General features: G+C 39.0%; 1 protein-coding gene across 1 annotated transcript in view; it reads right to left on the minus strand.

Moving 5' to 3' along the window:
- LOC110099426 (AUGMIN subunit 3) overlaps window positions 1–10,296 on the minus strand; it is a 61,420-nt gene that overhangs the window by 31,905 nt on the left and 19,219 nt on the right. Inside the window, exons 2-3 of the mRNA XM_028697937.1 lie at window positions 3,909–4,040; window positions 1,229–1,298 (exon numbers count right to left, since the gene is read on the minus strand). Coding sequence (XP_028553770.1) covers window positions 1,229–1,298; window positions 3,909–3,970 — 132 coding nt within the window. The 5' untranslated portion in view covers window positions 3,971–4,040. The remainder of the gene's footprint in view (window positions 1–1,228; window positions 1,299–3,908; window positions 4,041–10,296) is intronic.

The following is a 10,296-nucleotide window of genomic DNA, read 5'->3' on the forward strand; positions in this document are numbered from 1 at the left end:
CCTCCCCCCTCCCTCTCTCTCTCCCCGCCCCTTCTCTCTCTCCAATCCCTCTCTCTCTCTCATTCATTCCCCACCCAGATTTTAGGAATTAAACTTTCCCTCCAAGTCCTGGGGATTTTAGGAATTAAACTTTCCCTCCTAATCCTCTACGCTCTAATTCAAAAATCTGAAACTTATTTCAGATTTTGGAATTTGAACCTCCCCTTCAACCTATTCTTAATGCCCCTAGCGACTCTCTTTCATTAGCCGACTCTCTCCTCCACCTAGCTCTTGTTTCTTGTGAGAATCCCCCTTCTCTCAAGAACATCAACGAACCTTGAAGACGCCATCGATACCACTCCGTACGCGAATCCATTGCATGGTCGATCCTGACACCGACTACGAACTTGCCTACGATGAGCACGATTTCATAAGCATTCTCCATTCAACCTTCTTCGACGTCAACCCGAGGATCGATCAGATGGTTGAAGACTACATCGAACGCATCTTGGACACCTTGGTGGAAGCGATTGAAGAACAACTTTAGATCGTTGAGTGGAGGATTGCCACCGATCTTTGACGGAGGTTTTCTACTCCTCCTCCTCCCGTATTTCTTAAGTCTAACCCTTTTCATGTGATGTGATTGTAGTCACGAAGGACATGTTCGTCCGATTCTGCTAAGCTTAGTAAACGTAGGAATTTGAGCGCATTCATTTGTTTACAAATCTCATTGTTAGACTATGGGTTTTGTTGAAAACTACTACTTTTGCATAATGTTATTTTCTATGTTATTTTGAATATTCAAATCTTTTGGATGTGCAACTTAACCTAAACAAAAGTGACCCCTCTTACGTTTTAATTCGTTGTTTTATTTATTAGCAAGTTTCTTTGTTATTTTTCTAATCAAGAATTTGTGCAATTTCTTAATAAAATCATTTGCAAGCATCATAGTCCTACATCAATAATCCCCAGCTTATTCATCCACAAAAAGACAAAAAGGATCCAAGGACTGTAGCCCTATTCTTAAATATGCAGAACATGTCAAAATAGTTTTATCAAGAATGGAAAACTTGATCACATCAGAGGGCTACACAACTGTAAACAGAAACATAACTTTCAAATGAATATTTGACCCTACTTCAGTGAAATACAAAAAATCTCTCAGCAACATGCTTGAAGCTTAATAAAACATATAGTGAGCACAAAAGTATGGCAGGATTGAAAATTTGAAAAGACACGTACTCAATACCTCAGAAAGGAATTTTTGCTCCTTGCGATGCAAACTGGAAAGTTCAGCAGCCAATTCAGAATGCTTTCTCCTAAATGATAAAAATATATATAGTTGTGATTACCTTTAGAACCGATAGAGGGAAAATTTCTATATCGGTATTGTTATCAGAGTTTGAGACTCATCCAAAGAGTTTTTATTTTTCCATTTCCACTAGTTTAGACAGCTTTAACGTTTTGTTTAACTTCTAATTTTAGTTAAATTATTTCAGGACGATAATATCCCATAATATTAACTTCAAATAGACTAACATTTCTATATTTTTCCGAAAGTAATTCAAAAAATAATAATATTAGGAAAAATTTCATGCGAACGCTACTGATAAAATAAAAATTAGATTTTGAGAAGGAAAGAACCAGTAAATGCTTTTGATCTAGCAAAAGCTATTAATCGTTGATTCCCATTTTACAAGGGATAACAAAAAAAAAACAATGGAACTGATTGGTTTGAACCATGAATTGTCAATATCATCTTTGAAAGTGTTGCATAAAACAGGACAGTATAGGAAAAGCATATGTTTGTATCAAAAAAAATTTCCAGTATGGCATACAAAAATATAAAACAGAAACAGGAATGCAAACTAACTTGTGCTTTTCTTTAAATTTAAAAAGTATGTTAACTTATTTACTGATGCAGAGAAATAGTAGGTTGAGAGAAGAATAAAATGTGTATTCTCCATTTCTCCCAGTGATTCTTTAACAGAAAGGATCAGAATATGCCACACATGATAAGAGTATAAAATCACACTTCTGATTAGTCAGAAAGCAGCTCTTCATAACAAATGTTACAAGGGGCCAACCATTCTGTTGCAGTTATAGAACTGCATAACCACTGAATTACGGATGTTTAACAACTAGAGCATTCGAGAAATGATTGAAGAGTGACCACTGAAATATAATTGTTTGCTTACAAAGCATTGAAAAATCCATGCATTCATGCTGCAGTCCCGTTTGAGATCAGAAAAACATAACCCTGATGAGGTCATCGATAGGAGATTTCGGCGCGTCTATCAGAGACGACCACGGAGATCGACGGCCATGATGGAGAGCCTCTATTATTGATTTTATTTGTACTAGCAGTTTATATGTTATCTATTTATTTTCTTAGTTTTCCCATTTTACCCCTGAGGGTATTAGTTGCTCTTATAGCCCCAAGGGGCATTTTAGACTTTTGCATTTACTTTTATTTGGAGCCTATTTATATGGCCCCTTGTATCTTGTATGAGATTATTGAATGATTGAACAAAATTTGCTTCTAGTGATATCTTTGTGAGTTCTCCATTCCTCTAGTTCTCTCCGTGAGTTCTTGATGGAAATTTCGTGGATCTCTGTGTGAGTTCCAGAATTCTTATTATTTCCCTTTGAGAGCTTGAAGAAGAGGTGAGTGAGTCTAGAAATTCTGAATTTTTTTTTAAATAAAATTGCTGCTCCCAAGCTCTAGAACTCCCTCTCCAATTCTCCTTGTCGCCAGCTCTGTTGACTTGGTCAGAGAACTGGCCGCCGGCCAAGTTAATCCCGCCCCTGCTAGCCCGTCTGCCGACTCCACTTCCCCCATCCAGCACCCGCCCCTGCCGCCGGATCCCCCCCCCTCTTGATCCAGATGTGTTTGGGTTCCAGATTACCCCAAATTAAGCATTTTCTTTATTTACATGAATGTGTGTTGTAGCATAATGATTTTGATAGGAAACACTTGAGATCTTAAGTTGTTTTTTTTTTTTTTTTTTGTTTCTCACACAAAGCAGGCACGTCTTCTCCCCTCTCTCCCTCCCAACCGAAATCCCACATCTCCTTTAAACCCACGGCTCAAATCCTCTCCCCTCTCCAAGCCGCCACCACTCTCTCCCTCCCATTGGGGATCCCTCTTGCGGCGACCACCCGTTCTCACTTGCAAGAATGCATGGAAGAACCCGAGTGGAACTTCGGGTTTGAGTACGACAACAACGGAAGGGTTAACATCCTCAGGTCACAATTCTTCGACGTCGGCTTTGACTTCGACGACACCGTCGAAGAATACTTGGACCGAATCCTACCAACGCTAGTGGATTCCATCGACGAACACTTCTCCGTCTACATGTGGATCATCAAAGGTCGATCTACCGTGCCCCCTCCACCTCCGAGATCCTTCTCCACGGCGCCGTTCCTTGGCTCTTCCCTCCTCGTGGCAACCTCAATACTAGTTTGGACGATCTTCCGCCGCTCAACCTAGTCTTTGTAGGAAAGAGAGAAAAAGGTCTCAAGGTGTGAACAACTCCGTATTAATTGTGGGATTTTTATTTACTAGCCTTAGCTTTATGTTTTCCTTTGTGTTTGTTTAAATAGTTTGGCTATCTTGTTGAAATTTCTTTGCCTTGCAAGTTGAACATCACGAATTCCTTGTAATCGAATTAACTTTGATACATGATTATATAATTGGTTGAGCTAGAATTTAATTCTCTTTTAACTCTTGTGTAACTCCATCCATGCATCACATCAAACCCCAAATATTATATTCACATTAATAAACATGGAACGAAACTATGGCAAATAATATCATCAAGAGTGAAAGATTGCATGGCGTGATGTCTATGGAAATCAAAAAGTTAACACGAAACCACAATGAACTGCTTGTCAACACCGTATAGTTTTGCAAGGAGAAAATTCACCTAAGAGATTGAATATCCTGATGAATGTGAGCTTCATCAGATGAAATTTGAGACTTGAGCATCAAGAGAATAGCTTGCTGCTTAGCATTCTCAACCTGGGCTTCTACCCATTGCCTTTCACTTGTTGCAAAGCTATGGACATAACAAAACATGGTAAGCAAAACAAAATGTGGTGGATAATAAGAAACTCTAGGAAGTTGAACCAAAAAAATTTGGAAAAAAATAGCAGTATGAGTAATCTACCTAGATCTTTGACACCGTTGAAAAAAAAAATTATCAAATATCTACAATCATACTCTGCTGGAAATACAAGTTTTCTTTTGCATGACCTCCATGAATAAAATTGGTATTTTTTTAACAAATGAGTTGATGTGCATAGCACATCCAAGTTGCACGATACCTATTTATATAAATAAATTTATTTGTGAGCGTATTTTAGATGATGACATTACCTACATCTAAATCACTTTGTATAATAAATCTGATGGAAATATATGAAACTCATGTACCAACAGATCAACATACAGAGGGAGAGGGAACAGTAGTCTTGAAATCAAGCGTTAATTAGTTGTAGGTGATGAAGATCACTGAAGAACTTTTTTCATGCCGGATAAATATTTCTCTCTGCTCTTAGTTAGCTGAATTTTTTAATCATCGACTCAATTTTATTAAAATAAAATTTCAACTCAATCTTCGACCCGAGTCACCCAAGACGAATCGATTTAATTGAATATGACTAATTAATACTAATCCAACTCTCATTTTTTTTTTTTTTGCCAAAGCTAGCTTGGATCCATTAATTTAATCAATCAATCCAATTTATTCAATTATTTTGTTCAATTTTACACTAATTTCATTAAGTTCAGTTGAATCAAATCAAAATATGTTATTTTTTTAAGAGATGAAATGACTCAAATCAAGTTGAATCGAGTCAGATTATGTCGAATTAAATTAAATAAAGACGAATCTTGTAAAGTTGAACTAAATCGAGCCAAATCATGTATAATCGACTCAAATTGAGTCAAATCAAAATTAATTGAATTTAAATTGGCTTACCTGGTTCAATTTTACCAAAATTGGGCAGCGCATGTCTGAATTTGGCTTCTTTTAAGCCTTCCCAAATCATATGGATGCAGATTAGAGGGCAGAAATTGCATGCTGAGGGAAAATAGTACCCAGCCATAGCTATTTTTCCACGGTCTCTGGTCCTATCTACGGCTGAAAATATCAAAGGTACTAAAATCACATCCTAGCCGCTATTCCCTAACAAAATGGGGGCCCGATGATCTTTTACTGCCATCCTGGTTGGTATATGCAAAAGAAATCAAGAACGTTGGGAGGCATTTCTTTTTTGGTTTCAATTTTCCAAAGAGAGAAAGGAGTGACTGGAGTGAAACAGAGCAGGGAGTTCTGGCACTTTTTTGTTTTCAATTTTCCAGATAAAAGCGAGAGAGGGCACCTGCAACTAGGGAAGATGAAAGATGCAACTTTTCTTCGTCTTGAGATTTTCTAGAAAGTAGCATTTTATGTTCTTCAATTTTTCAAAAATTGCAAAAAAAATTCTTTCTATTAAGCTGAAAGAAGAAGTCATATAATCCCTTCTTCCAGCAGCTCATCCAAAAAATGGAGAGGTTTTTTTTATTAGAGAAGGGAGGTGAAATACTATTGATGTGATACATGCACGGAGTTACAAGAGATTAACAAGAGAATTTATTAAAAGTTAACCATCATAAAATTATACATCAAATCAAAATAAAATGTTAAAATTAGCGGTCTTCCACTTGCTTAGGCAAAGAGGTACATGAAGATTAACCAAGACACTCTCAATCAAATACAAAGGCGAACGTAATGTAATAGCTTATAACACAAATCCGAAATTTAATATTGAGTTATACACATTGAGGGTTACTCTCTCTCTACGGTTCTAGGCTTAGCGGATGAAGATCTTCCACACCAGAAGTGAGATGACCGCTAGGAAGGAAGAGCCTAGGAGCTTGGTTGTTGGGAAGGTAGCCGGAGGTGGAGGAGGCAAGGATCGTCCGATGAGGAACCATAGGGTTCTTGGTCGTTGAAGCTCGATAGTCACGGCGAGAAAATAAATGATGCGGTTGACGTAGCGTTCCACTGTGCCGTCGTGCTCCCAATCCGGCTCGTAGAAGGGAGAGAGTAGGATGTCGATCTCGCCTTGGGCGTTGTAAGCAAAGCCGTGATCAACTGCCGGATCCGCCATTCATGATCATGAGAGGACTTTGGGTGCAATTGGAAAGTAGGGGTGGAGGAGCGGCTACCTAGGAGAGGCGGCCAAGAGGAGGGGACGGTGGGAGTTCGGGTGGCTTAGGGAAGAGAAGAGGAGGGAGGGAGAAGTCAAAAATCTGAAATTAATTCAGATTTTGATAAAGATGGGAGGGAGGGAATTAATTTTGAAATTCAAACTAAGCCATTAAAGTGGGCCAGCGGTTAGGAGGGAATTAAGGAGGATTAATTGGTGGCAATTAATGAAATAGGCGAGAGAGGGAGAGGGGGATAGGTGGCCGGCCAAATAGAGAGAGGGGGAGAGGGATTTAGGTTTAATTAAGTAGGTCCAGAGCAATAAACAATGATTTAAATAAAATCTGAATTGAATTTCAGATTTTATTTAAAAGGAGAAGTTTCCAAACTTACGTGCTAGCATTTGGAAAGCATTTGAATTTCAAATTTGAGTTGAAATACAATTAAGTAACTTTCTTAATTACTTAGACTTATTTTAGGAAAGTGATTAATGAACATTTGAAATTTGAATTTCAAATGTGATGGCTTGGGGAGGTGGGCCGGCGGGTTGAGCAAGTAGAGGGGGGAGAGGGGAGGGCCACCGGCCGGCGACTAGACTGGTGGCCGGCGGCTTGGGCGGCTAAGGGAAGGGCAGCAGGATGGGGGTGAAGCTTGGGATTTTGGATGAAGGAGAGGGATTTGGTTAGGGGAAAAGTCGGCGGGTGATTGGCTAGGGAAGGAAGTGTAGGTAACGGAAGAAGAAAAGGTCGAGGCCGCGAACCATGGAATCCTCCGACGGTTGAAAGGTCTTGCTCTCACCCACCAAGGGCTATGATGCACCGACACGGACACGGACACGACACGACACGAAACGGGACACGACAATTTTTAAAAATATAGGACACGGGTGCAGCGTGGACACGGCTTAATAATTTTTTAATATAATATATAGAAATAAAGGTGACAATATAGTAAAAATGACAAGCAATAATAAATCAATTTCATGATAACTTGTTTAGCTTATAACATCTCGATGCTCTTTTGAACCTTCACCTAATCCACTCCCGCCAGCAGCAGAGCTCATTTTGCTAACAAATCAATCATACATATGAATAAATTAAATTAAATTGATATAAAGTGAAATCAAAATATCCTAATAATAAGACAACATGAGCGGTACCGAGCATGTATTGAGTGGTACTGAGCACGTACTGAGCGGTACCGAGCATGTACTGAGCGGTGCCGAGCATATACTGAGCAGTACCGAGCATGTACTTAGCGGTACCGAGCATATATTGAGCAGTACCGAGCATGTACGGAGCAGTACCGAGCATGTACCGAGCAGTACCGAGCATGTACCTATCGGTACTGAGCATGTACATTAGGTTTTTCAACAATGAAGAGAAGAAATGGCAAAATCCACTTACAGGTCTTGGCTCTCTTGTGCGCAGAAGGTGCTCTGTTTGGCCTTGATTGCGAACTTTGCCTCGGATGACCGCAGAAATCACGCAAGAATGAAGGAATGGGAAAGACGAGCTCTCCTTGGCCTCGACTCGAGCAGAGATGACGAAGGAACGAGAGACGAAGGCAACGGGCTTCGTTTGGTGTCGACTGCGAGCTCTCCCGGTCCGCCCTAGAAAATTTCTTTCGTGGATCAGAAAAATAGGGCTTCTAGTTCGCGGAAAAGGCAAAATAGAATGAACGATTTTATCATTTAATAACCGGACACGCGTGTCCGATTTTAATTTTAATTTTTTAAATTGCGACACTCCAATGCCGTGTCAGACACGTGTCCATGCCGTGTCCGACGCGTGTCCATGTCCGACACGTGTCCGACACTGCATACCCTCTTTAAGAGGTGTGTCGGTGCATCATAGACCAATGGTCTCTCCTCTCATGAACTCACTTAGAGATCAAACAAAGAACATAAAATTTTATTTCATAATCATCATCCGATACAATAGAGGAGACCACAATATATAGGCATAAGGAAACAAAAAAGACAATGACGTAAATGTCCCTGGGGCTACAACTCAAGACAATTAAAAAAAAGGTACAATCGTAAATAGCAATTAATACATAAACATCAAAATAAGAACTAAACATCAAAATAAATGCTGTGGCTCGTAGCCATCGAGCTGCGCCTCCTGCGCTGATATACTCGTCGAAAACGTCTGTCGATGTCCTCATCAATTATTCATCTGAGATGAAATTGAAGCTGAAAGGTACTGTGAAGGCTTTTGGAGGCTACGAACTTTTCAGTTGTGGGGATAGTGCTCAGCTGAAAGAAAAGAGGAGAGAAGAGATGGGTTGCATGGATTGTTGTCAAACATTTTAAGCAAACTTACAACCTCTTAGATTGTCGTCCTACCTTTTTTTCTTCCTCATTCACCAACCAACTCCGATGAGATTGTGATAGAGACGACGTCCCAAGCAATCCTAAAAGCAGCCTTGTCATTTCAGTTACCTTCGTTTTATCTGAACGAAGGCACTACGGCTAAAAAACTATTGGACACTAGCTCAGGTGAGATAAATTCCCTCAAACTTAGGAAGCCTAGGTCTTTAAACCGTGTGGATGTGTATAACGATTCCATCAAGCCTTAGGACTGATTAAGAAATCTTTGTGAACATGTTTTTATACAAAACACTTGTTTTCTTCCTCGTACAGATATAGAAATCCAATAATTTTCTACAGACTCTTCTCATTTGAGAACTCAAAGCAAAGGACAACGAAATGGTGGATTATTGACCACCAATGCATGAAATCGCATTCCTATCAGAGCTATCCTTTCCCTAAACCAAACCCTAGGTCATTTGTAGCCATTGAATTCCAATAGAATGACTACGCACTTGACTAAAACAAGTTGTATTGCATTTAGGGTTTAGATTATACAAAATTAATTTGAAAAAAATATTTCAAGCCTCTTTATGCTAGGGTTTTCTTTTTCCTAATTTTTTGGAAAATCATTAAATATGTTAATTTAACTATAAATATTTGTGATAATAATTTTTAGTGTTTTATAAACCCTGAAAGGATTATAAATGATATTAATTTTATTGTGGAATTATTTAAAACTATTTATATATTCTTCAAACTAAATGGCTAAATGAAAAGACAAATAACCTATAGCTCTGAAAAAATTTCTAAAAATAAAAAAGTCATTCCATCCACTTCTAAGTTCATTCAATCATACCTAAATTAATCTTAAAGCTCTCTTTAAGCCAAAGAAATGATAAATCCTATATAAATGAATCCAAAATATTCTAAAAAAATAAGAATTTGGCTTAAGAGTGTTGGCTCAAGAAAAATGGCACGAATGCACGAATCCTGCTTTGCAGCTATAGGATTCCATTTCCCTTAAGTCAGATTGAAATTAACCAGATTTTCCCTGAGGGTAGTGTCAGGATTTATAGATCTGGGGTTCTTACTTCCTATGAGCGCAAGCACTCATAGTTAATTACCCCTCTTACAACGTAAGAGAGAACTCTCGATTAAAGATAAAATAAATTTTAGTTAATTTTAGTCTCAATAGTAGGGGAAATGGAGGTAAACCCGATCAAGATCCCATGGTTCCGTCGTCCCGGGTATACCATAGATTTCAATCTACCAACACTAACAATCATTGACCGTAGTGTCCAGGGAATCTGATTAGCAGCCATGGGTTGCCTCCTCTCAGGGATCCCGAGTAGACTGAAGTGGTTAGAAGTGGATTTTAGTTTGAATTTAATTTGAGTTGGGGCTTACTACTTCCTTAGAAGTTGTCCGTTAATTTATTTAGTTTGGGGCTTACGGCTCCAATTAGGAGTTGTCCATTAATTTATTTAGTTTGGGGCTTACGACTCCAATTAGGAGTTGCCCGTTAATTTATTTAGTTTGGGGCTTACGGTACCAATTAGGAATTGCCCGGAGAGTTTGCTTAGTTTGGGGCTTATGGCTCCAATCAGGAGTTGCCCAGAGAATTTCAGTTGGATAGGTCTTATGGCTTCCTTAGAAGTTGCCTAACGATGGGTCTTACGACCTAGCCCTGTAAGCTAAGCGGCCCGAGTTGTGGGTCTTACAACCTAGTCCTTAAGACTAGGATGCCCGAGAATTTTAATTATTTGGGTAGGACTTATGGCTTCCCTTAGGAAGTAGCCTGAA

The sequence above is a fragment of the Dendrobium catenatum genome, unplaced genomic scaffold (assembly GCF_001605985.2).
Source record: "Dendrobium catenatum unplaced genomic scaffold, ASM160598v2 fragScaff_scaffold_1022, whole genome shotgun sequence".
Classification (NCBI taxonomy): domain Eukaryota; kingdom Viridiplantae; phylum Streptophyta; class Magnoliopsida; order Asparagales; family Orchidaceae; genus Dendrobium; species Dendrobium catenatum.